We start from the raw sequence: 27,397 nt of genomic DNA, 5'->3' as shown, positions 1-27,397 counted from the left end.
ATTTCAATTGTAAGCCATCACCAGGGGATAATGTTATTGTTCCACTTCCCCTCTGCTCTCTGGCTGGCAGGGGCTGTCTCAGGGGCAGTGCTAGGCCACTCTCCCTCTACATCCCACTGCTTGCACAGGACCCACGCTAAGACACAGAAGCCTGGCAATTTCCCTCAAGATTTTAGGTGCCTCTCTACCTCTGGGGTGGGAAGGGGGCCAGGCTAACATGCTGCTCCATCTGCACTACTATCGCCAGTCCCACAGGTGACCGATCTATCTTGAGCATCAGGACTCTTAAGACATGTCTCCACACCTCCTTCATGCTGTGCTAGCTCCAGAGAAATAGCAGAGCCCCAGTCTGTCAGCTCTATTTAGCTTTGCTGCAGGCACATCTGATGAAGCAAAGCCAGAGGTTATGCTCCCCATTACAAAGCTGGAAGTAAGGTTGCAAGAAAAAAAAAAAACCCAGAGCGGACACAGTTCTAGGCTGTGCCTGTCATCAAGATGCCTCCTGAGCTGTTTCCACCATCATCTCCCTAATGCACAGCAGTGTTTCTGTGCAGAGTGTTTCTCCAGCACTGAACCCTCCCCACCTTTCCTCCCCTCTGCAGGGCAGCATATTAACCCTGCTGCGTGGCCATCCAAAACACCCTGCCCCTCCTGGCTGCGAGTTAAGCACGGTGTTTCATGGGGGAGAGGAAGGGGACTGCACCTCTGCTGTTCAAGAGACTCTTGGCTCTTCAGAAGGAGCAATCATTGCACATACATTTCAGCAAACCCGTGGGCTCCCACATCCTCTCAGCACATTAAGAAACAGCTGACTAGTTAGTTATTAGAGAGTCTGGTCCAGATGAACTCCTCCCTTCCTGTCCTCTGCCTTCCAGAAAGCTGGTCTCTCCCTTTGGAGAAGTCTCTCACCTACAGCAAAGGCTCCGGCTAGAGAGCCCAAGGGTTTGTCATTTTTGGTGAGAACAGGAGCCACTAAAACCTCTCTCCTGCGATTGCTTTTCTTCACCGAGCCTCCAGCAGAAGCATCCTGACAGCTTGCTACCCTCATTTCAGCCCCCGCTCCCTGCGCCACGTCTTCCCATACCACAAGCTCAGCCCCGCTGTCTCCAGGTGCGTAACACAAGCATGTTTCTGCCTAAACACTACTCCTGGGCAACTGGCTTCTTTCTCTTCCATTCCTTTATCCTCTGAGGCTTTGCTGCGTGCACAGAAGACAGGACAGATGTACAGGCTGCTGCAGCCCAGGGTGCCCTGTGGGACAGTAATTGCGGGATGAGGTAAGGCAGAAGGAAGTGGGTGCTCTAGGCTGAAGGGAAGGACAGCTGTGGCTGTTCCCAGAATCTGGAGCAAGTTAATTGATAAATACCAGAGTTGGACCTGAAGGAAAGCTGGGCATTCACAGCCAAGAAAGCCAAATTGCTTTGGAAGAAGCCCTGGCCTTTGTTGCACAATCTCTATGCAAGGCACTCACTGTACTCAGAGCAAGAGGCAAACTAGGGATAAGCAAACGCACACCCCCTCACTCAGTCTCGCACAGCCCAAAACACAGCTCAGCGCAGGCCTCCAGCTTCCCATCTACCAAAAAACACAGTCTCCAAAAGCCAGCACTGCAGCTTGTCCTGTGCAGCTGCCCCTGGAGAACTCAGCGTAAGAAGCAGCAAGATTTCAGCCTTCCTCAGGGCTCAGAAAAGTCAAAGGCACGCACCACCCCGTGCAGCCAGCTTCTGTAACTCTCAGTGCTTGACGGCCTTTGAAACCTCAGGGGAGAGTCAGCAGCAACAAGGATCGCAAGCATTCTTTCCAAAACAAGATTAAGTACACAACCAACTGCTAGGTAAATAAAAACTGCAAACCCTTTAACTTGAAGCTTCACAACTTTCAGCAACACAGACTTGGGCTTCTCTAGACACTTGCAGTTGACAATTCATTAAAAGAATGCTCTGCTTACTTCCTACCATCCCATAAGTTCACCCAGATCCTACCTTATCACGCAAGCAGCAACTCAGATCCAGCAAGGACTTTCTCCGTGGCACCAAGCTGCCACGTGGTACCTCAGGATGCTCCAACTGTTACAGAAAGGACCTGGAAACAGGAAAAAACAAAGGTATAAGTCTTCAGAAAAGTCAGGGTATAACACACTCACATCCTCCTTGCTGCTCCTCAAGTCCTTAAATCTCCAAGGTCACTGCAAACTTCTTACCACCAAGAGGCTATCAAACACACCAAGAAAACTGCCTTTCTCATCCCTTCCCTGAAAAACTCAGCCTCAACTGAGTCTGATTTATAGAAACTTGTTGCCCTCACACCCCTGCGAGGACAGGTTAATTGGAGCCACAAGGTTGACCTCCTTCTTTTCTGCAGGTGGGACAGTTTACTTTGTTAGCCCTCTTCCTCCTCCTTGTTCCCCAAACAGTCCCAGATGGCCCAGGGAACTGCCTTTTAGATGCACTTCAAAGCCTCTGTGGCTGACTGATACTGGAAGGCTTGGGAAGCCCTGTATTTTTCCACTTCATCTAAAAAGCTTCATAAGGCTTAGAGAAAGCAAGGGCATGATTGTGCAAGAGATCTTAGCCGAGTCACAGCCATGCACCTGGAAGCACACACCTAAACCACCTGTACAACACATATACATTAGGCTTCCCTTCTCGTATGTGCCAACACAAAACCGCACGTTCATTTCAAACAAATCACCGACGTGCGCTTCCAGCCGCAGCAGCGGGATATAAACAAAGCCTGCGTGTATACACACACGCATATGTACGCGCACACGCACAAAAATACACGTGCACGCCCTTGTGTGCACATTATCTGTCTTCCGTTTGTATTTGGCTTGGCTGCACAGCCTGCTCTCCGTGGGCTCGGCCAGTAGATATCCAGGCTAAGATAAACACCAGACAGCTGCTGGGAGCCAGAGATATTTTGGTGATTAACAGCTGTGTGGGGCTATACAACAGAGACCCCCCCCGACCCCCGCGATCCCTCCAGAACAGGCTGTTTCATTTCAGATTTCTGTTTGTCAGGCCAAGGCTGGACGCGATCAGAGGAGATTCTCTGCAAAAGGCGCAGGTGGAAAACCTGGCGAGGAGAAGCCGTTGCCCAAAATCCCATCCCTTCCCCGACACGCCGGCCGGGGCAGCCTGCGTTGGCTTTGCCCAGCGCCTTTTGCGCAGCACTTGCAGCCACAATTGCAAAAATGCGATTGCTTATTTCAAGGTTTCTTGAATCCGTGAAGGAATAGCAAAAAGCTTACAGTGAAGCCTGTTCTCGTGGCATTTACGGTTTAACGTAACTGAATACTTCAGAAGACGGTCTTGCAAGTGTTTCACTTTGGGCCTTTTGCAAACGGGCTCTTCTCCACTTAGCACAGGCATGCAGCAAGTGCCGGTCTTGTCCTGGAAGAGGAGAAGCTGGGAGAAGGAGACAGACCTGGGCTTTGGAATAAGAATGGGGCCGATACACAGGGAAGACAAAAGAAATTTTATTACCCCTTCGTACCAAGAGGGAACGGGATGCATAGTGACTGCAGGTGATCATTTCTAAAGAGCATAAGGAAATTCCCAGTCTGACTTTCCCAGTTAGAAAGGGGAGCCGCAGCCACGGCAGGACTGCCGCACGGAAATCCATCCCGAGCAGCAGCGGGGTAGGACGCCTTACACACAACTGCGGAGCTAAAGACGTTTTGACGGAGGAAAGGGGCGAAAAGTGGGAAGTTGCTCACAATGCGACTATAAAAACAAAGTCTAGGGATTAGTTAATAATGTGTGGTCTGAGAAAACAAACACATCTCCCCATAAAGACCCTAGTTCAAATAAACTGGTGGTGTTGTCATTAAAACCCACCATCTGCATGTCTGTTTTCCACTGGGTCTAGTGTGAAATTTAAAGGGACCACTGCGTGGAGACATAGTCCCCCAACATCATCCTTTGGGGCACTTCAAAATACAGATGTGGCTGAAAGACACCGTGACTTGGACTCATCCCTGCATAGCATTCGTATTGAAACTAAACGTATATAACTGAAAGTCCTAAAGCTTTTATGCAGGAAGCCTAAGTTGGAGGTGCTGAGTTACAGCAACGGCTTCTTGTTTTCAAAACGATGAAGCCTGCAGACCCTAAAAGCCAGCAAATGTAGGTGTGAGAGATGGCTGGTTGTGCCTAAGGTGATCGCATGCCCCGTGGAGCTCTCCTCCTCCTCCTCCTTTCCCTCTCTGCTCCCAGCTCCCACCCTGCAGTGCCATAGGTAAAGCTCTGGACCTGAGAAACCAGGTCTAGTACTAAAGTCCCCGAGCTCGGTGGGGGAGTGGAGACCTCCCTGGCTCTGCTCAGGTCGCACTTTCATGCCTGATTGCAGCTCATCAAGGCCCAAAGTCTAATAATGAAACGACCGAGGCTGAGAGCTCCCTCTGACAGCTTAACTGATGGTTGTAATTAGGGACCAGCCCACACAGCTTTTCATTAGTGCGCCGCACAGCACAAGACTTATTACGACTGTTGTGGAGAGACTGCGCTTCACGTCCAGGAAAAAGGCACCGAGGCCCCCAACCTTTTGGGAAAAGGGGAGCAGAAAGGCTTGGTGCAAAGAGGGAGCTCTGCGCTCTTACGGATCCGTACATGGCCACCGGTGTGCATTTTCAGTGCAGAGCGCAGTTTTTACGTGGAGTTTGCATTCTAGGTACATCCAAGCGCATTTTGATTTCATTGCGCGTTGCATATTCATCATTTTTTAAACTTCTGTGGCACCCTAGTTATTCCCCAGACGTTGGTGACTGCAGGCAGTCTCTTGAGTCTCTGCTTCTTTCTCTCCAGACAATCTACGTATCCCTAGATGAGCCTGACCATCTCTTTCCTTAGTCCATGGGTGACTGGTTTTGGCTGTGATTCACTTACCAGCCTTCTCTGAGTACTGGCTAAGATCTCCCACCGCAGTTGTGGTGACGCTGGGTAGCTGGGGTGTCTATATCACTTCCTCTGTTTTGCTTCCTGCAAAATTAAAAACGTTTTCTTACACAGCAAAAGACTAACCATACTAAGAAATATCTTCATTTTCTAGATGATAGGTAGAAGAGAGTCCTCTGGCGTCCCTATTTTCTTCCTCCCTTCTGTTTTTCCAAGCAGAACCTGCTTCTCTCTCCTACACTGCAAACAAGATTTTGGGTTTTGTCAGTCTGATTCTGCAGCTTCAAGTTTTCTTACTCCTGGGCAATGTCTGCTCTTCTCATAGCTGTTTTATAGAAGAACTTGTGATTGTAAATGGCAAAGTGAAGGAAAAGGAAGTAAACTGGTTATTGTGCCAGAATCACTCCTGGCACTCCTCCCATTTCTTTTTTCTCTTACGTTATAAAGCTGGAATAAATCAGAAGTGAGCACTACACCGGTAAACTGATGAAAGGGGAGCACAATCAGCACTCTGGTCCCTTGCACTGGTGTAAAAAGGTGTAGTCCCATGCAGGCAGGAGTTATCCTGAATTACAAGTGGTGGGGAAGGAGAATAGATTCAGAGTGTTTATTAGCAGTCATAACCTTAATCAAATAACACTCAAGGATATGTAAAGAAATCTGTTCCACTGCAGCCTCCCAAGCCAAATAAAGGAGTAAATGGGACTTCTATCAAAAATCCCTTTTAAAACTCATGCATGTTGGGTTCTAAAAAAAAAAATCCCACTTTCTTGGGGAAGAGCCAAAGCTCCAGAGGAGCTGCCCTAGATCAAACCAGTGGCCCATCGCGCCGAGCTTTCAGCCTCCTGCTGTAACCAGCTCCAACGCACTGGAGAAAGGTGATGCCCCAGGATGAACCTGGCCGCTTGGGCAACGGTGTCCGTGTGTGGAAGGAAGAGGATGCTCTCCCCAAAGCATTGGCCCTACAGGCATCTCCCAGGGCAGAGATCTCGATCTACCCATTTCACTTTGCATAGCAGGAGCCTCATTTGCTCCCTCTCCCCCATCTATGGGACTGCTTTAGTCAACGTTTACATATTATGGAGAATTATATGGGGGGAAAAAAAAAAGAAAAGAAACAGACTCTGTGTAATAGAGGGGCATGTAAATAATCACTGGCCTAATCCCCTTTGACAATGAAAGATATCCAACCAGAAAATGTTCACGTCTGTAACTCAACCTGAAATTTAAGCACAAGGAAGTAGTGTCAAAAGGGGACTTGGGTTCCCATAAAAGTCTTTCTGCTTCCAGACCCTGGGCCCCCTAGCCAAAAAAACAGAGCAAACTTCCAGACATAACAGCTGAGAAGTGCAGGCCTCACAAAGGGACTTGCTAACCTCTGCCGGAGAGACAACCACCAGAAAAACAAGCAGAGCGAAGGAAGCCTTCAAGCCCAGATGAAGTACCTGCCACAGAAGAGAGGCACGCTTTCCATCAGAGATCTAGCAGGCTGTGGTACATTATCCCACGAGGGCTGGTGAAAGCCCTCTCAGGAGAGTCATTTGAAACCGGGCTGGAGAAAGCCTGGAGAAGATTCGTGGCTGGAGTCTGTTCTCCTCCGCTCTCGTGCAACTCCTCTGAAGTTGATGCATGGCAGAAGAATCTAGCTGGGTGTAGGAAGAGGAGTCCCTGGGCAACGAGAGGTGGCTTAAATAACCGAAGTGTGGTTTCAAGTCTCTTGCTTGATCACTTCTATCTCACTAAGGACACACAATGTGTGAGGTCCACCAGCATGGCATGGGCAGGACTGAAAATCTTCCTGAAAGCAGCACGCATCAGCTGGGGAGTGGAGGGCACCTCCAATGGAGCGGGTACTCATCTTTGTGTCGGATGCCTGAGGTTAATGCCTCCTTCGCAGTCAATGACGACATGTTAAAGAAGAGAAGCAATAAGAGCCAAATTTTGGGCTACTTTTAAGAGCAGAGGGCCAGGTCAGGACCCGGCTTCTGGTATTTTAATGAAGAAAGAGAACCCCTAAGATGGCATCGTCTTTTCCAGGGCAAGCAGCTAGCCTGCTATATTCCCTGCCTCCACTAACCCTGCCTTGCCTGCCCGCACCTCAGCAGCTCCTCACGGACTGCCAGAGCACCACGCCGCCAGAAACCCAGATCATCTTCTTCCAAGCATGAAGCACCCAGGCAGGCACCTGCCAAGGGTGGGTCAGAGTCCACCCTCGCAGCAATGTCCCGTGGTCCATCAGAAAGAGCCCTCGTGGGGGCAAGAGCCTGCCCTGTTATTGCTCTAGGGGAATCCCAGAATCCCAGAATCGTATAGGTTGGAAAAGACCTTTAAGATCAGAGTCCAACCATAAACCTAACACTGCCAAGACTACCACTACACCATGTCTCTAAGCACCTCATCCAAACGTCCTTTAAATACCTCCAGGGATGGCAACCCCACCACTTCCCTGGGCAGCCTGTTCCAATGCTTGAGAACCCTTTCAGTGAAGAAAAATTTCCCAATATCCAGTCTAAACCTCCCCTGGCGCAACTTGAGGCCATTTCCTCTGGTCCTATCACTTGCTACCTGGGAGAAGAGACCGACCCCACCTCACCACACCCTCCTTTCAGGCAGTTGTAGAGAGCGATGAGGTCTCCCCTCAGCCTCCTTTTCTCCAGGCTGAACAACCCCAGGTCCCTCAGCCGCTCCCCATCAGCCTTGTGCTCCAGACCCTTCCCCAGCTCCGTTGCCCTTCTCTGGACACGCTCCAGCCCCTCAATGTCTCTCTTGTAGTGGGGGGCCCAACACTGAACACAGCATTCGAGGTGCGGCCTCACCAGTGCCAAGTACAGGGGCGATCACTGCCCTAGTCCTGCTGGCCACGCTATTCCTGATACAAGCCAGGATCCCGAACTTAAACAAGAAGAGCTGTCTCCATAGCGCACACAAATACTTCCTCCAGCCTGGTTAAGCCCCCGGACTACGGACCGGCTGGGGATACGTGACCACCGTAACTCAACAATCAGGTCTGTTTGAGAGCGGGTAACTTGTTCATCTCAGTTCCTCCCATTATCTCAAACTGCATGGTCCCCCTTTAGCTTAAGACCCCTACCAAAGGCAGGGTGAACCACTGGAGCTTCAGCTTGTGCTCCTATTGCCTCCATGTCCCTAACAGGTCCTGCCTGTGCTGCCTCTGGTCCGTAACACTTGCACGCTGCACCCTCTGCCTGCACAGAAAGCAGCGACAGCCTGATGAAAGAGAAATACTAAAAGTCTTGGGAAAACGGGCAGCAGGCTGCAGAGAGCAAAGCTGCTCAGTTGCAGGACTTCACGGTTTCCCTTCTCGCCGTGAATGGTGCTGGCTGCATTTTGTCTTTCTTTACCCAGAGCCTCCAGACACAAGGCTCCACTGGTATTAAATTCCCGCCGCGTGCGACAGTATCCCTCCCCGATACACTGGGGAGTTTCTCTTTGCTGGTTGGGAATTTTCCAATGAGATGGTTTCTCATCGGAAAATGCCGATACACTGAAATCAAAGCCCTTTGTGGGAATGTACCAGTTTCAGGGAATCTTTCATGGGAAAATTTTCTTCAAGCCCAGGCTGGAGCTTTCTGCCTGAGAAGCGTGAGCAAGGGCACCCCACATCCAACGTCCCCATCACCTGGCAGAGCCAGCGTCCCCCCGGGATGTGGACACCAACACCCCTCTCTGTATTTTCTTCTCCCCATCCCTAGGAGCTCTCACCGTGAGGTTCACGGTTCTGCAGAGCACAACCATGAGACTTATTTTACCTCTTATAAATGCTGTAACCCCCAGGGACACAGACCCTTCAGCCCTGTGGGCAGGAACTTATCTCGGGCCATGGGGAAGGGCAGATCTGGATGTGAAGCCACGCTCGCCGGCACGTGTCTCTTCTAGATCACTTGTCCGCTGGCTTTTCCTGAGAAAAAACAGGCAGAGCCTTGGGTTCACCATGAAGGAGGGCTGGAAATGGGCTCAAATTTGGGAGAAGTTCCCACCTGGGAGCTGGGCCCTGTCCTGCACAGAGCTCTGTCCTGCAGGGCAGTGTGGTGGGATTCACCAGCCTCCCCCTGCCCACGATGGCTTTCCCGTGTCCCTCGCAGGCTCTGGGATGGCTGAGACAACAGCACCATCTTGTGCCTCAGCCTGGCCTGGGGAAAAAAATTGAAGGGACAGCCCCGAAGCTCCCTCTCGTGGCTCCTGCAGCGAGCAGGTCACACCAGCCAGGAGCAGATGTTTCTCTGCACATCCCCACGATGTGCAGGGTTGAAAGTGGGTGTGAGCACAAAGCAGACCTTGCAGCTTCCCTGCTTCCCAAACCAAAGCCTTTCAGAGAAACCACTTCTGGGCACGGCATGTTCGTGCCTTGTCTGCCCCCAACTCCATCCACAGCAGCTGGGGTCCACGCGAGGACATCGTGCAGACAAAGGTTTATCCTCTGGGCAGGCAAGTCGTGGATTTGATAGCTCAGAGCTGCTGCTGCAGAACATGCTGCATTATTTCAGAAACTAACAGGTTTCACCAAAAAACCATCTGACGGGCTGCGGTCCTTCAGGAGATGTTCAAAGCCCAGGGAGGTGTCTCCATCTGTGACCTGCTGCTGCAGAACATGGTGCGTTATTTCAGGAGCTAACAGGTTTCACCAAAAAACCATCTGAAGGGCTGCGGTCCTTCAAGAGATGTTCAAAGCCCAGGGAGGCGTCTCCATCTGTGACCTGCTGCTGCAGAACATGGTGCGTTATTTCAGGAGCTAACAGGTTTCACCAAAAAACCATCTGAAGGGCTGCGGTCCTTCAAGAGATGTTCAAAGCCCAGGGAGGTGTCTCCATCTGTGACCTGCTGCTGCAGTGCTGGGGCCCGTAAGTGCTAACCTTACAGGCGGTATAACTTAAACTGCCGACTTCTTTGGCAGTTCAAGGTTGTTTCAGGAGGATGGCTCACTGCAAACACGCTGTCACAACATCGACAGTGGCTGCAAAGCTTTCAACACCGGCAGTTTCAAAGCTGGCACTTCTAACCGAGTCGGTGCAGAGCTGGGGGGGGGTTTGATCAGATGAAGTTGTCCCTATTCTTTCCCAAGTGATTTCTTCCTCTGCTGCAACCACTTTCTAATTTCACATCGTGATGAAATCAGGTCCTTCTGAAGTTTTCCCCCAGAATGATCCAGAGGGCTGACAGATTGCAAAACCTCTTAGTGCTGTCTTATCTGCCAGTGCTTGTGCTACACTCCAGGCTAAATACAGCTGCTGCCAAGCAGAAAAGATGAACTTTTTCTTAAGGACAATACGATCTACAGGCCAAGCATAAGAAGCTTTTTAAAGGGTATTTGTAGCTTTAGATGTAGCTTTAGCTCCAGCTTTGCCACCCAAGAAAGGCAGTGACAGTAGTCCTGTTCCCTCATGCTAATCTTATATCTGGATGTTTCAGGGTGCCTGATGTGCATTCCTCTCTCTCACCCGCATAATTTTCCACTCAAGCCACAATAAAGACGTGCAGTTTTCAGCCCCGTTCCCCTCCTTGCCTCCATGTAACCCCACTTTTTCATTCCTAACCATTGCGCTGCGCAACCACCCTCAGCCCTTCCGCGTCCTCCGCCTCCCACAAGCACGGGGCCCTTGCCTACGCTGCTCTCCAACTTGACGGAGATCCTTCGCCGAGGCTGCCAGCCAGGATCTTACCACGCTTGACTAGCGCGAGCTTAGCATTGCAAGTTAAGCCTGCCTTCCCGTGTCCCTCGCCACGCACGCTGAACTTTCCAGGGAATATCGCGCCTGACGGCGTGCCAGCCTTGTTGTTCACTATCGATGAGATAATGTCTCTTAAATCTGGATCCCTGACACGAGGGCGTTCAACCCCCTTTTGCCTGTGGCTGCGTTCCAATTTCAGGACAGAAATGACCAGGAGAAATATGAGAGGTTAGTGACATTCTTGGCTTGGAAATCGTCAGCCTGTCGTGGAAAGGAATGTGATCAAAAAGAGACATCGCTGGTGTTTATTTTCAAGCCCTTGGTGTGTGATGCACTTTAATACACGCTGTTCTAATGCAGCTTTTGGGCTTCAGGTGAACCTTGCCGAAGGGGGTGGAAGAGGTTATTTTTGTTGGCGGAACGTATTGGGTCAAGAACAGCCCTTAAAAAGAATCGCAGCGCATCCTGCCTATTTATACCCTGGATGTTGTTTTCCTTAAGACAGGAGGGATGGACAGGCCCTGCATCCTGCTTTTCCATGCAGGTGGTGGCAGGAATGTTGCCAAATGCCATTCTGAGTGCCTGCCTCGAGGGATAGGGGCATTTTCAGACAGTCCATAGGGGCTGCTTTGGAGATGCACATGAATAAAGCTGGGATAAAGCTGGGATAAAGCTCTCGAAACGTGCAAGGATGTGTCTGTGCTGAAGTGTGTTGAAAACGACAGCCATAAGCTAGTTTATTAGAATTCGCTTGCATGGACAAAAGCAAAAGCTTAATACAGCTTGATGGAGTGTACAGAGCCCAGGGCAGACTTGGTTCAATAAAAGCACATTGCCTTTTGAGATAGCGATGAAGTACAGCGCTGGGAAGGCTCTTTACCAGTCAGTCACGCTGGGAAAGCTCCGGTCGCTTCGTCTTCATCCCTTTGTCACAAAAGGAGCAACAAGAAGCAATCTCCATCCTCTCAGAGTTATTGACTTGTTCCAACAGCCCTTTTTCTAGAGGAGCAACTTCCTCTCCCAAGGCCACATCCAGAGGAGCATGGCAGGTAATCTGGGTGAGAAACAAAGCATGCTGTTTGCGTGCCGGTGTTCGCAGCACCTGCATGCTGGAGACGAGATGAGGCCAAGAATTTTTATTGGCCTCATCACACAAAAATGTTGACGAGATCCCTACCGGCGCAGGAGCACGCTCCTGTCGCACAAACGAATTCCTCCAGTGGCCCCGACTGTACGGGCAGCAGATAGCATCAGAGCATCTGTCGAGAAGAGAAGATTACGGAGTGCTAATGCTTTAAAAGGCCTCAGTTCCCCCAGCGGCTGCAAAGACGAGCAAACTAGAGAATATGTTGCAGACAGACCATCCAACTTGTTTATTTTTGCAATAAACAAGTCACAAGCGCTGTCGGCCATCAGATGGAAGGTACTAGCTGTCAGCGGGAAGAAAGCTCAGCTCGGTTAGCTGCGCCGCGAGCAGGATGTCCTGCACCCCGTGCCAGCCAGGCACAGAAAGGATGAGCCACCGACATGACAACCTGAGCTGAAGTAATACAAGCTCGGCTCACGTGGCTCTTTCTCACCATCCTATATTGCGATAGCTCCCGAGGCACCCAGAAATGGCATCGATTCTCCAGGGGACACAGCTCACAGCTGCCCTTACGGTGCTGTGCACGTCACCGCCTTGCAGCAATCAAGTGAAGCTATTAAATATCAAGTACTTCCCATGAAGCTGACATTTCTAATCCCCATGCTGCCTTCCCTTTTCACACACTGGTGGCTGGGGCCTTTCCCCACTGCGAGGGGCTTCCCCCCCCCCCCCCATTTCTCCAGCCTTATTGCTCCCTCCCACTTGCAGCAGAGAATTAAAAGACATAATAAAGAGCCCTTGAACCGGAGGGGGAGCGTCTGGTGGGGGGGAAAAAAAAAAAAAGCAGGTCCCTTGTTTGAGCCCGGGATTCATCTGCCTCTCCCCGTGGAGATAAAGAGGCCCTTTCACCCCAGCAACCAGAAGGTTGAAGCTGGATATGTGCTTACCAGCACGGCCGTGGCTGGGAGCTGCCAGCCTGGGGTCTGACGGCGGTGACATTTCTACCTCAGATTAGACGGTACGGTGCGAAAACGCATTAGAGTTGCTGGGGAGACTGCCCCTTCATAAGGCTGCACGCTTGGGAGCGAGCCGCTGTAGCTATGAAACCGGGCTACGGCGTGGCTTCAGCCCCTTTCTGCAGATTAAGGTTAATAAGAGCCTCCCCAGCCCGCCGTGCCCACCGCGCTCTCCCAGCGGAGAGCAGACCGGACGGAGGTGGGAGCCCAGCGCCTCTAATATCCCCACCGGAGAGCGCGCTGTGCCCCCGCTTTTGTTCTCCGCTTCTGCCCAGTGATTTTCATTACAAATATCCTCTTATCATGCGCGCATGGGGGGGAGAAAGGGGGCCACACAAAGAGAAAGAAAAGGCTGCTTGCTGGAAAACCAGTAATTACAGGGCTCGGGTTTTCCTTGTGGAGGATTCATACGGATTTGACATGGCAGAGTTTCACACGTACGGCCCCTCCGGGGGTGAGCTCCTGTTTCGATTTCATTATCGGCAAGCTGGGCTGCCAGGGGAACTTTTGCCCCGAAACGAGTTCCCAAAAGGGGACAGTTGCACTTCTTTTATTATTTGCTTTGAAAGCAATTTCGCTGCTGCCCCCCGAAGCCTCTGCGTTGGCTCAGGCGCGCGATGGGAGAGCACAAATGCCATGAGTTGGCTCGTCATCACAGCGTTGCTGCAGCCAGGAAGCATGGGAAATCTTCTTATATGTGGTCACCACCTATTTTAGCAAAACCTGGAGGCGTTGAATCAACCCTTCAAACACCTTCTAACCCCACGCATGACTTGTGAAGCCTGTGGTCTCAAGGTGCTTATAAAGAGAAGCAAATTCTCTGTTTGTCCTTGCACAAGGGAGGTAAAACATAACCCATGTATAAACGAATGCAAGTAAAGCCTTACGGGAGCGAAACTTAACCTTTTGTACTCACTTGTCATAGGTATCAAGTGATTTTCTTCAGTTCAAGCTGAACGGGTTAGCACAGCACCCAGAGCTTTGCAGCGTTAGGACGTCTGCACAGCTCTAGGCCACGTTATCAACCCTATTTTACAGACGGGTGAAATGATGGCCAAGTTCACGCAGGAGGTCCGAGAGAAGAGAAAACCCAACTGCCTCCTCCCGGCTCAAAGAGCGTGTTAGCAACAGACACCCCTCCTATTCACTAATGCATCCTTGTATATTGTACGCAAACCTGAGAGGGGGCCTGTTTGGGGTAATTTTGCACCATTTCTCTGGGGACTGTATCTCGGGGCCAGTCTTGCACCTTCCTTGGCGCTTCGCCAAAAACTCTGGGACATTTGTAGGACACCTCACGGTGGCAGGACTGATGACGAGAGCCAGAAAACTCTGTAGGAGAGATGTTTCTGCCATTAGCGCACGCACTTTTAGACAAGCTACCCTGATCCTTTGTGTTTTTATGATGTGTACAAGACAAGGACCAGCACATCGATCCACTCTGCAGTCTCAGAGGTCAGGTACAATCCTTTGATGACAAATACTAAGAAATCTGCTGTCACGGACAGAGCCCTGTAGTACTAGAAGTCACTCCTGTCCCTGAAAGCTCACAAACTCGACATCTACCTGCGTACTTCTAGGTGCCTGGAGCCATTATTCTTGGGCCAAATGCAAAGTGGGGACTTGGACTGTAGCTTAGGTTTCAGGTAACCCCGATCTGCTACTAAAAAGGACTCCCAGCTTTATGGTTTGGCTCCTCATAAAGACAGGACCATTTGCAAAACTCAGACCCAAGCCCTGCATTTGGTTTCCAAACACGCTGAATTTTGCTTTGGTTCTCTCTCTTAATTCCCATCGTCTTTTCTTTCTCTCCTTATTTACTTGTTAATTTCCATGGGTCTTAATTTCCTGCACCCCGAGCCCCGCTGAGACCAGCCTCTGCCTACATGGGATTGCACGCTACAGCCCTTCCCTCTTCAGGGAAAGGTCAGGAACGGAGGTTTAGTGTGCCGAGAAGAAAGGCAGCAGCAGACAGACAGAGAGCCCTCATAAAGATCTGGCTGTGAGCCTCTCTGAGAAAATGTCAGGTTGGGGAGGCTATAATAGCTTTAATCTGCAGTACAAGGGGATTAAAAGACTCGTTCTCACAGGACAAAAAAGAAAGGAGCGGAGCGGAAGGAGCGGAACAAGGGGAGAATGAAGGCTGCAAGGGGAGGAAGGGAGAAAGTTAAAGAGCTCAACTATAAAGAGCATCGGGATTTAAAGAGCTCCATCTTCTAGCGTAATAAATGTGAAGTGGCCTGCATGGAAAAGGGGCTTTAGCCAATGGCTTTGCTTTTGCTTTTTCACACTAAGCACACACACTTCAGCCTTCTTCAATCAAGGCAACTTGTTATGTTTGGCTTTGTTGATTTTCAGGGGCAAAGGAGTAGGAGGGGGAAACAGAAGGTTAATGAGGCTCTGCCAGATGCGACACTCGAGAGAAGCGGTGGGCATTATATTTTTTAAACAGTGGTTTATGGTCTTTGATCCTCACCCCTGCTGTCCCTCCTCCAGCACCTCCCTCAAACCCCCCTTGTCCTCAAGGGCCGTGGAAGAGCGAAGGGGCCTGGGAACAGGAAGGAAGTACGCCGAATTGTGGGAAGCTCTCCTCAAGTACTGCTTGAGCAACCTTTTCAGCCGCTCAGCGAGGCCAGGAGATGAAGAGAGCGTAATTGAAAGGGTAAGGAAAGAAGGCGACTTTAAATACTTTTCCAAGGGGAAAAAACAAGCCAGTGCATCAATGGCAGGACATGTAAGGGCCAGCGAGCCACCAACACGGACAAGCAAGCTGAGCTCCAAAAGGGAAACCAAGTATTCAAAGCCAGCTTTTAGCATTGCTCACGTACCGCAGGCAACAGGGTTTCTTAGGGCTGGATGCTAACCTCAAATCAAGGCAGGACTGCTCCACTAGATCAGCAGGGAGGTTTGGACATATTTACATTAGGACACTGCCAATATTCTCCTCAAAGACAAGAGGACTCTTCCCCCACCTGGAAGTAAGCACATACTTGAGTCTTCAAAAATCTTTGAAGAAATGGCAACGCGGGAAGGTAAGCCAGCCACCCAGGAGTCCTGAGTTTCCTCCCGTTAACACACTCACCAGCCTAAGGCACTCCGAGAAGAGAGAAGCTGGTTTCCAGCAGTCCACTGTGTTAAACAGGACTGCAATATTTGCTCCGATCTTTTACGTTATCCACCTTCCCAGCTCAGCAGGCCTACAGGTCGGGAGAGATGCTCCAGGACAACACCAGGCACAGTCAAATGTCTAAGGCAGGTTCTCTTGACTATTTTAGCAGCTCAGCAAAGTGCTGGGGGCTGGATAGTGCTCTGTGCACAAGTTGGACTCAGAGGGAAAAAAATAAAAAGACTTTGTAACATAATAAGCAAGTTCCAGACAGGAATTAGAGCATAGCATATCCAGTGGAGACAGGGGGCTGGAGTGGCATTAAGGTAGGAAGAATATAATTACCTGAACTGGACTGTGGCCAGGATAACGGTATTAATTTTTTTCAAGAAAGCCAGAAGTGCCAAAACCTGGATTTTACATTTAAATCCAGAAGATGGCAAATCACAGCATCCCGATTCTATTCTTCCAGCGTGCTGCTGGAAGGAAAGGTCTCCTGATAGGTTTTCACTCCTAAAGCCTACTGCTCATGGCCACGATGGGAAAGCTCACCCTCAGCTTCATTTGGGAAGCCCGATGCCATCCCAGCCCTGTAGCTACCGATGCTCTGCTACAAGGCACGCATCACCGAGGCAATGCCTGCACCTTGCAGTACAGAGAAAACGTTATCCCACTCCCCATAACTCACCTGCAGGCAATAAAGCCACGCTCAGTCACAAATACAGTCACAAGCAAGCTCTCTTGAGCGTAGCCCCTAGTTCGATCTGGTATTAATTATCCACTGTTCTGCAGAGATAAATGCTTAATCCTCTGGCTGTTGACACTGGAAATGGACCAATCTACCCTGGGGTGGATATTATACAGGGGAACTTGGCTTCAGCTATGATCCCCACATCATGTGCTGTACAAATGTTCACTGGCTTGTAGGTAATGGATTTCATAGGGTGTATGGGATCTTTCCGTGGCAGAGCTAATCCAGAATAATACATGACTCAAGCATTCATTGTATCAGGTTTTTCTTCCTCCCTCTGGTTTTTTTCTTCGAAGTAATATTTCCAATCTCATGTGGCATTTCTCCTTTTCAGACATCCTCTATTTCCTTATAGCTTACCAGCTTTCCTCCTCCAGGACCGATATCAAAGTGAACTTCCTAAGCAGCAGTGCCCAAGGGATGCGGAGATGGGTCTGCACAGCCCCTGCTTCTCTGGGTGTCTTTCACTTTCTTCCAGGAGAAAGGCCAAAGATCTCCACATTGCTTCTCTGGTTTCACGCTCCCTGGAAAGCCTAAATCAAGAAGTTTGCTTGTCAGGGAGAAAGAAGCAATGCTGATGCCACCGGAGACGGGAAAACTGTTCCCATTTCTGACCAAGCTGCTAAGGACTTTGGTCTTTCCCATGTCTGAGCAGTCCCACTAATGCCACTGTGTGTCAGGAGGGCAAACCACTGTCCCAGATCCATTGCCACCAGCCCTGCCGCCCCAGCCAGGCATTTCGGGACACTCGGGGAGATGCCTGCTCCCCCTTTCCCACTCCCACCTGGGCTTTCTTGCCTCTCCCCTACTTGCTCTTCCCTTCCCGAGGGCTGTCTTACAGGCAGTTTCTTGGCAAAGGCGAACGTTAAACCCAAACGCAGAAACAAGTTTGAAACGGAGTATTATTGTACATAGAGTCAGAACATAAGTCACAAGTACTTGGGAGCACCGGTTTGCTCCCCATTTAACGACAAAATAGGTTTTCAAGACAGCACTCATACACAGACTTGAACGGCTGCACCCACAGATAGCCAAGACAGGGGTTTGAACACAGGAAATATGACAGGGAGTCTGTACACAGTGGCAGCACTCATTTTTCCTGAAAATATAATCTAAAAAGAAGCTCTGGCTCAACACAAAAACTACTATTTAGCTTACGGTGCCGCTTTGAAGCTCTGTACCACTGTGCTCCATGTTGTACACGCACGCAAGCAGCCCCTGCTTCCAGTGAGCTTGCCATCTAACTAGCCACTGCTGGGGGAAACTGAGGCAGGGGGAAATGAAGTGCTTTCCTCAAAGCCACATAGTCAGCAAGTGGTGGGCTGAAAGCAGATCGCATATGTCCAGTAGGACCTAGAGAGCTGAGCACCTACCTGAACCACGTGCTGCTCTGTACCTAATATGATGACAGAAGCTTGCAACTTTTTCTCGAGATCAAATCTGGCTGCTCTCACCACTTTCCCTTTAGTAAGAGGTGGCTGAAGCCTTCTATAGAAATTCCTGCAGAAAAAGGGAGCTTGCTGGGACTATTCCACACACAGAGCGAGTTAGTGGTTTTTTGTTGGCCTTGTTTGTTTTACTAAAGTAGTATTTCTAGTCTTAGTCCAATGGAAATAAACTTTCAGCCCACCTGAATCCAGAAGTTTGCCTTTGCCACCATTGTGCTCAATTTAATCCCAAAATTACAGTGAGGCAAAGAACTGGCATTAGAAAAAAGCGGAACTTTTTATTGGATTTTGTGTTCCTTAACAACAAGATACAGAGAGGGGCTACTTGTTCCTACACTGTTCCTGGGTAGCTTGACCTCAGCTGTGAGAAGACCAAGATCTACGAAGGAGAGAATGGGAGTCTGAAGCCTAGCCAGTAAGAGCACGAGAAGGGGCTCCAGCAACTCTGGATTCTGTTTTCCTCGCTCTAAGAAAAGAAAGGGGGTTCTGGAGATTAAAACAAAGATCTCGCAATCCAGACTCCTGGGGTTTGTTCCCGACTCTGCCGCTGACTTAAGAGCGCATGCAAGTAAACCTACTTCATCTCTCTGCCGCAGCTCCTCCCATGTAAACACAGAGGAGATATTGCTACTTCGCCACACGAGCAAGTCTGCAAAGTGCAAGCTTCGAGGCCCCTGCGTGAAAGCTGCAGAGGATGCGCAGACCAAGCAGTTGTCTGGTACAACCGCAATTCATTGTCACACCGCCCCAGCAAAGCACCGGCTCTCAGGCTATGCTCCTCGGAGCCCACCAGCCGAAATGGCAAATCATTTCCATCAGGCGAAATGAGTATCGAGTCATTCGCGCAATGTCAGAGGTCAGGGTTAAAGGCAGGGATGCTAGGGCTTCCCGGCAAAGCAGAAGCGTAAGCTCGTCCTTCCAACGCCACATCCAGTGTCTTCAACGACTGTGCTAGACCTTTGCTCTCACGTGGAGCTGGCAATGAATAGTTTGCAGTCCATCTCTGAATGATCCTTTTCAGCAAACAGTCTCTTCATGATATCCCTAATCAATGACCGATTGTATTCTTGGAGCTCCAAACCCATAAAATCAGTGAGGAAGCAATAGCAAGCAAGCACATCAAGAGCATCTGGGAAGCCATTGAGCACAACAGGGCTATGACACATCATCCCTGGCTGAGGGCTCCTTCTCCTACTGCCACTCCTCAAGACAGCTGATGTAGTAAATGAAAGCAGTAGGAAAAAGAAGGGAAACGGGAGCCTGGCAGTGAAGGAGAGGGTGAAGCGGCTGCTCCAAGCACATATTGCGCTTGAGGATACATGGGAGTCCTGCTTCCCAACCTGCTGCTTGGCCGTTTGGGATTATCCCATATGGAGCATTCTCCAATGCTTTGCCTAATCTACTCTTAAGCTACTTAGCATACGTGCTCCCTTCTTTTCCAAGCAGGTGGCAAGTCTACCATCTCAGAAGTGTCACTGCCGAGAAACGGCTCTGATAAGCGATGCAAAACTGCTTTGCTTCATTACATTGGATTCTGCCTAGTCTTGGGATGTCCTTGGAGCTCCCTAAAATTATACTTACTGGCAGGAAGCTAATCCTTCCCTGTATTTTCACACAACACACACACACCCCCCCACACACCAGAAACACGAAGAAGCACACACCACCGTGTGTCCATTATTAAGCAGCTGCCTCTGGAAAGAGCAGAATATGCTTCCAGTGGTACGCATGTTGGAGTTACATGACCTTCTCCCCAACCATGCCACAGAATATCCAGCTCCAAGAAACAGCAGGCTGTATGAAATGCACCGTTTGGCACTGTAACATGGAAACTAGCTGTGATCCTGCACGCTTCCCTCTTGTGAGGTCTCTTCTCCTAAGCACTTCAATCTGTAGAGAATGCCAGGAGCAGCATTCCCTTGATCAGCGAAGTCCAGTGCTGGTCAGTTGATATTTCTCCCAGGAAATACACCAAAACAGGTCACCAAACCGGTCTGTTGGTGCATATTCTCCATCTCCGTATTCTCCCTGTCCATCTGCCCTGTCACAAACCTGACAGCTGGGCAACGTAAGCTTGCAAAACCACTCAAGTCTTGGATGACCCGGAAAAGCAGCTGCCAAATCGACATGCCATTCTGTGCTGGGCGGCACTGGACATTGTGACCCGACAAGCTTTCTAGAGCCCTCTGCACACAGCTGTTGCAATAGCAGGCATAGTAAACCAAAGAACAGTGACAAAGCAATCAACAAAAGAGCTAAGGTGGTGCTCTCAAGCCCATCGCTGCGGTCTAACCCGCTGGCTGTCCATGACATGCGTCCGGTATGCCTCCTGGGCTCAGAGGTGCTCACTCCTCTTCCAGAGCTTACTGTGACAAGCGCTTTTGTGTGGGAGCCGATTTACTTGCTGCATGTCACACGTGGGTCAGCTCCTTTTCTCCTGTGCCTTCCAGGCGACAGCCTCTGGGACCAAAACGTGACTCAGCAGGCAAATTACAATGTAATCCTAATGTCCAGCTAAGCTACCATTCCTCTTTAACCTGGGGATAGTTCTCTTTTCCAGGACCACAGACTACCCTACTTGCATCCTACTGTTCAGGCAGCAAAAGATGCCAGAATAAGACCATGTCAGAGCAGTGGCAGCGGGAGGCAGCTTATCTTTGTCCCTAAGGCAGGACAGCAGCTTTGATTCCTGCACTGCTTTCAACCTCCCAGTTATTTGGACAGTGGGGATGGGTCCCTGACCCTGACTTCAGGGCTATCACCACATCTCCACGCTCCATTCTCTCCCTGTCTTCCTTCTGGTAAAACGGATGGTGCGGTGTAGGCACAGGGCAGGCTGCTTAGAGAGCAGGGACAGCATTTGGTCCTCCCTTCACATGTCCTGGAGAAACATCTATCAACAAGATACCGCCACATCAAGTCTCTGCATGCCAGTGTCAGGTGGAGCCCGAGGCCACAAAAGCAAATCTTGTGTGCTGGCTGCCTTTGGATGTTAGAGATGTTCAGAAACGTGGGGCAAGACAACAGGGCTTGTGGGCAGCCTGCGTATCCTTCTCAGACTGTCCAGCTCAGCAGAGGTCAGGCATCTTCACTCCAGTCTCTCCATCAGGTCAGCAATGGAACAGATGCTACACGGCAGAAAAACATCTTCAGCCCCTGACACTGGGTTTAATCGATCACCCAGCCAAAACAGAGAAGCCTGGAAGCAGCCTCATTTAGCACTGGCTGGAAAAATGCTTTACAAGAAGCTCCCAGACATGTTCAGTAAACACTGAAAATCAAATCATCCCATGCCTGTGGCTGCTTTTCTCCTCCGCTGCTGGCTACACCAGCCCTGGTTAATGTGCTGAAATGCCTGCTTTGTCCAGGCCACTAGAGGCAGACGGCACGACAGCTGCAGTCTTGAGCTCATCGCTGGAGCCCTTCAGAACCAAGAACTCCAGCAGAATATCCAAGAGGCAGAAAACCAGGTGCCTGAAATGGAGAGAAGACAAAGCTTAGGCTGGTCAGGGCACAGCGGAGCTGGGAGATCAGCTCCAGACCTCAGAAGCTCACGCAAAGAAGAAGTATTCTGACTGCCATCAGGGCAAAGACAAAAGATCCCGTACCCTAGAGGAAATGTTTTAAGGGATGGTTCAGGTGTTTTTTTACACCCCCCAAACCAGTGGGTGTTTGAAGCTGCCGAGCAGCACAGAAAACACAAAAGCATCTCCTGGAGTGAGGTGGCACATGCATTTCTCTGCCGTTAATCACAAAAACATTGCTTTCCAAATGCACTGCGATGGGTATACAGAAAAACACTATCTACACATATATGCAGCTCCCTAAGCTCTTCTAAAAACACCAGAGCAAACCAGGATTTGGTCTTATTTCCTCTGACAGTCCCTTGACATCCACAAACTAAGCAGGCCCAACAACATAATTAAGAAGACTGGCTCAATAATCTCCAGCCAGACCGAGGTCCTAGACATGCACCTTCATAATAAGCATGCCAGATGCCCTTTGATAGTATAAGTCTAGGAAAATCAGCCAGATATGTTCTGTGCCAAGAAGCTGGCAGCGTGAATCTCATGGCGAAGCCCTGGGTGTAGCCTACAGGCCTCATCGCAAAGGCTATCAGAGTAAAGAGACCATAATCCACGTACCTGTTTATCACAGGCTGGCCCAGGGACTCCAGTACCAGGTTCCAGCTCATCCGACATTTACTGGTTCCAAGGATTTCTTGGATCACATCTGTCAATGTCAGAGACAAAGCTTTAGGAACTGCACATTACCACAGTAGTAAGATAGGGTCAGTCTTCTGTTGGTGGGTACTAAATCAAAGTTTCTGATGGTGCTCTGAGCCTGAGGCATCTCATGCCCAAGATTACCACAAAAGAAAACAGCCAGGGACAGGCCCAAATGCCAGGACAGCGTTCCAGTCTGGAAGGGCATATCCTGGCAGCGCTTCTTCATCCCCAAAGGATAGTAAGGGCCCCTTACTCTGCAGCAAGGAGTTAAAAGTTCAGACTGCACTCACATGGATTAGGCAGCAGCTGCTTTAATGTCAAAGGTCCCCATGTCAAACTTCAAGAGAGGGAAATCCAGTGCAGCTGGGCTCATGATTTCAGTCTAGTGGAAAAGCCACTCTTTAGAGCGAGAAGCCAAAGGCTTTGCCTTATAACTCTTCGCAGCGATGGTACCCTTTGGCAGCAGGTGGGAGCGCAGCATGGCACTGGCTTTCCTGAGCCCTGCCTCGTTCGAGGTGGCTCAGCAGGAACCACACCACCAGCACTAAGCACAGAGTATGTGGCCAGTCTGCATCTGGGAATCACCAAGACATATGTCCTTTCTCTCTGAGCTGGGCTGCTTCCCCAGTGCTTATGCAAACTATCTAGAACTGGGAAACTGTGGTTTTTGCTTGCAGAAAAGCATTCAAACCTCAAAGGTCATGAACGTTTCCCAGTGCCTTGGCACAAGCAGGCTCCGCTTCTGTGTTTAACCACACTTCCAGAGATGCCAATGCACTGGAAGGTTCCCCAGCCTCCTCCACTGCTCCTTTCTCAAGGGCAGCTGACACATCTCTGGGGCACACTTACTAGGCAAGATCCCCATCAGGCTCTGCAGGGCCTGCTCTGCTGCTGCTTTCTTCTGTTCCTCTGTCCTGGCTGGTTTAGGCACTGCTGGTAAAACTCCTCCAGGCCAGATGGATTCCTGCAGCAACTGGAGGTACTGGACCCAACGCTGGGTGCAGGTCAGGTTAACCACCTGGACTTCCAGCCACCTGCGGGCACAGGAAGAGAGAGAGAGAAAAGTCAGGAAAAGTCAGGCTTGGTACCAACTCAGGAGCTTTCTGCCGATCAGAGGCCCTGGAGGGGAAGATCAGCTTGCTGGGTAAGTTAACATACAGTTTCCAAGTCTATACCTTAAACATTTTCACAAGTATTAATTAGCTGAGTTTCCCCATGCACCAGAAACAGGTATATGTTTCCTATCTGATAGACAGAAACACACATGTAAAGTCACAGGGGAAAAGCAAAAGGCATGAAAAACTCTATCGCCCCGCTGCCCACATGAAACCAAATGAGTAACTGGTCTCTAAAGGGAGCACAGCAAAGGGATATGACTGGCCTTAACCTCCTAAGTTATGTCCATGCACAAGCTGAGACAGAGCTGGAAGAACCACCAAAACTCATGTTTTAACTCTAAAACCACCCCCGTGAGTGACTGGAAGGACGTGAGCATGTTCTGGCAACCAGTGCTCCTCTCATCAGTCCTGCGGCTACCAAAAGAGTCAAGGGTGTCTCGCCTGGAGACCAAAATGCACGCTCCCAGGATGGCAAGGCACGAATATCCTGCTGCTTTGCGCTCCTCTCACCCCCCTGCTTCCCTGCTGTCCAGCCCTGCTCCGTCCACCGGTGGCAAGCAATGAAATCATCGCCGCTCCCATCCAAAACCCCGCGCTGCGCGTCTATTAAAAGGAAAGTTAGGTACCTGCCAACAAAACTGCTGGTCAGCCCTCCTGCTGGGCCAAGACTGTGCCCTTTATACGGTAACAACCTGCAAATCCCGAGGCTGCGGGAATGCCGCTCCACATAAGGGCTCAGAGGCATTTGCAGCCTGCACGGGGAAGATGTCTCCACACCACCCAAGTGCTGGCCAGGGAAAGTTTCTAAATCAATCATGCAGACCCTCTTTCCCAGACGTGAAATCACTTCCCCGTGTAATAGCAAAAGCCATCGGTCAAAACTCGCCACTGCCTAAAAATCTTTCCCCCCAGAATAAGGAGAGGCCAGCGGACAAATCCCTGACACCAACAGGAGGGTCCCCATCCATTTAGCAAGACCGGGACTCAGCAGTGCAGCACCGACGGCGATGGCCCGCTGCCGCCTTCCTCATCAGCGGGAGGCTCCGGAGGAAAGAGGGGAGCGTCGGCACAGGGTTGGGGTAGGGAGAAGGCTTGCGATTTTGCCAGTACTTCAAGAGTCCCAGAGGAGACGAGTCCACAAGCAGGGCCAGGAGACCCGTTCCTCTTGGCAGCTGGCGTTCGTGCTTGCAATTCCGTCACCACTACGCCCCGGCAGCTCATAGTACATCCAAGAGCATGGGCCCTGCCAAGGCAAACTTTATTTAACCTGCGCTCTGCCAGACTGTCTGCATTCTTCTCAGGCGAGGCATTCGGGCCAAGGGCGCCTTTCCCCACACAACTGGGACAACACAAGCAAAGAGTCAGGAATAGCAACACCTAAAGGTAACCAGGGGCAAAGGAACAGCAGGTAGCCATCATCCGGGCCAGGGCTGCAACATGATGCTCCCTTCTTCAGCACTAAACGAGGTGCCTAGCTGCAGGTCTTCAAGGATGCGCACCTAGGAAATGCCAGCTGCAAAAGCAAAGACCATTAAAAAAAACTGAAAATGAGCCTTGGTGCAGCAGTAAGGCTTGTTACGTCTCAGGGCAAGGTCTTACTGGAGCATGGGCAATGCTCCTGGTGATCCCAGTAACAGCACTGGAAACGGGGAGACAAGGCCTTTACGGTCAGCCTCGCCAGGGACCCGGAATACTGATGTTGCTACAAAATTGTGCCAGAGATCCAAAGCGTAGCTTCTACCTGTCTTCGAGGACAAAATGTCACAGCACAGTCTTGCCTGGGAAAAGGCCTTGTTTGACATACAATTGTTTAAAAGGGTTTTTATCTCCAGCCATCAGTAGAGTTTAACACCCTGGATCATGTTAAACCCTCCAGCCATCCCCAACCAAATTAAAGTGTTAAACTGCAGCTCCTCTAGGGGCAAGAGCTTTCATTAACATGGGTTTTCATTAACATGTTTCCTTATACAACCTGCTTTCCTAATTGAGAAAACATTTGACAAGCAACAGAAGTTCAGAGACTTGGGGACAGAGCTGCAAACAGTACAACCCTGCATCTAGGGAGATCAGATTGACTTGGACTTGACTTGAAATTCATCTCAGCAATAGTCACTTACCATCCTTTAAAAGGTTGCAGAATGCAAAGAACAAGCTTTCTTTTTCTTAGGAATGTTCCTAAAATAGCAAAAAATCAAGCACATAGTGGGCAGAGTGAAAGCTGAACTTAGAGAAGACAGCACGTGTTTTCAGACAGCTCAAGAGTAGACCGAGAACAGACAGATGCTGGAAGGCCCGGTACAAACAAGCTACCGTTCCTAGCTCATTTATTTCCATAAAGGCACCAGAACTAGGCAACGAGGCCTAGAAGTAACACCTATAAATCTGATCGCAATGCGTGCACATGTGATTATGCAGGTGCTTACAGGTCTTAGTCCCCACAGTTGCAAAACACTGTCGATAGATGGTTTTTGGTTCTTTTTTACTTAGTCTGGCAGCTCACTGCCTTCCACTTTGGGAAGCAAAGGGCAGGATCTGAGAACGGCTCCGCTGGTTTTGCCCCACCTGTGCCGACGCCTGCTACAGCTCCATGCAAGCTCCTGAGAAGAGGCCAACTTGCCCCATCGCATGGTGGTCAGACAGCAGGATATTCACTGCTAGGAAAGGGGGAAGAGGCACTCCAAACCACAGAGCATACAGGGAAAAAAAAAAAAGAAACGGAACAGGAAAGGGGACAAGAAAGAAGAAAGAGAAACCAAAGCTGGGTGCAAATGGAAGGAACACTAAAGTCACTGTGCTCTGGGTTCCCTTTTGCCAGTGTATCAGTGTGTGGACCCATCCCAAAAGCACTGGGAAGAGAGGAACTCTCAGACTGCTCCATCTGGCTCAGCATCCTCCCTGGGAGAGTGGCTGATGCTCTCAGGTGCTCCAAAAGAAAACATCAAAACAGAGTAACCGCCACAAAGAGTTTTCCTCCCTACTCTCAACCTGCACCTGTTAAAGTCACGGCCAACACCCACTTTGGGGGATGCACGCTGCATTTGTACAACACACACAGGGGCATGCACGAGCAACAGTTATTAAATGGTGAGGAGCAAAGTAACTCCTCAGCTCTCACAACTGTAGTTGCAACTCAGGGAGGGTCACACCAAGCTTTATTGAAAAATCCCACCTGAGTAAAACCCAGATTTCTATGGCAAATTGACCTTTCCATCAGGCAGACTTGCTGCACCAGGATCAGGATTAACAGCTCACGCTTCTCACACAGGAACTCCAAATATGTGCTGGTCCAAAGCTGACCTTCGCCAGCAGATCACAGATGATTTTTCATACTATTAAAGGACTAAGCATTTGAGATCCATGTGCCACATCGAAAGCACACACATGCCTTCTCCCAGGTAGAAATAAATCCAGCAAGAAACACAAATAGACCTCTCTTTTTTTTTGGATGGCTGATGAGTTACTATTTCCATTCTGCTATTTCATGAAGAAATAGCCTTAATAAGAAAGAAAGAAAAACAAACCCATCAGTGAACCATCTCCTTACACTTCAGCTGAGACCAGAAATAGATAGAAAGTGACCTCCTGGGCTCAGACGTTCAAATGCTTTGATAATGCCCAATGCAAAGAGACAGACTGCAAAGGCTACAAAGTCCTGGACTTTAGTCTGGAGGTGCATAACTTGCCCATGCTGTAAGGGTCCTCTGAAATAGCTGCTAATGGAGGAATGAAATGGCTGCTATAAAAGAGCTGATTTAATGCCATGGCTTAAGCTGGAACTCCAAGGTCAGCTGAAGGGGCCCATTAAGATAGGAACGGCAGAAATGCCCTGGGAATGAGAAACAAGGCCTGGGGGGTACATACCTTGGCCCTCCTCCGGCACCTAGGAGCAACAAGGGCTGCTACGACGGAGCAGCCTATGGTAAAGGCAGACTGAGAGTCAGGAACGGGCACAACACAGTGTACGGACCGGGGTTTACCTGGCTCCTGCGAGCTGGATGCACTCGCTTAAGTGGACTACCCAGAGGGTTCACCTGCAGACAGAGAGAGCTCAGCTCAGCAA

The 27,397-nt window shown here is 50.0% G+C and overlaps 1 protein-coding gene across 6 annotated transcripts in view; it reads right to left on the bottom strand.

Moving 5' to 3' along the window:
* Positions 1-3,286: 3,286 nt before the first annotated feature.
* SNX19 (sorting nexin 19) overlaps positions 3,287-27,397 on the bottom strand; it is a 41,718-nt gene continuing 17,607 nt past the window's right edge. Inside the window, exons 9-14 of one of the 6 annotated variants that reach the window (XR_012778375.1) lie at positions 23,069-23,253; positions 22,136-22,223; positions 16,903-17,075; positions 15,768-15,882; positions 13,602-14,017; positions 4,897-4,979 (exon numbers count right to left, since the gene is read on the bottom strand). Coding sequence is in view for 3 of the 6 variants with exons in the window: in XM_075520917.1 (XP_075377032.1) it covers positions 21,329-21,464; positions 22,136-22,223; positions 23,069-23,253 (409 nt within the window). In the remaining 3 variants the exon portion in view is untranslated. Of the gene's footprint in view, positions 3,408-4,886; positions 4,980-13,601; positions 14,018-15,767; positions 15,883-16,902; positions 17,076-17,426; positions 21,465-22,135; positions 22,224-23,068; positions 23,254-27,397 lie in introns of those variants that run through there. The other 5 variants (XR_012778377.1, XR_012778376.1, XM_075520918.1 and 2 more) reach the window with 5 other exon arrangements.

Source organism: Mycteria americana, chromosome 19 (genome assembly GCF_035582795.1).
Source record: "Mycteria americana isolate JAX WOST 10 ecotype Jacksonville Zoo and Gardens chromosome 19, USCA_MyAme_1.0, whole genome shotgun sequence".
NCBI lineage: Eukaryota > Metazoa > Chordata > Aves > Ciconiiformes > Ciconiidae > Mycteria > Mycteria americana.
Note: the sequence above shows the minus strand (reverse complement) of the source record. Positions and strands in the feature narration are given on the sequence as shown.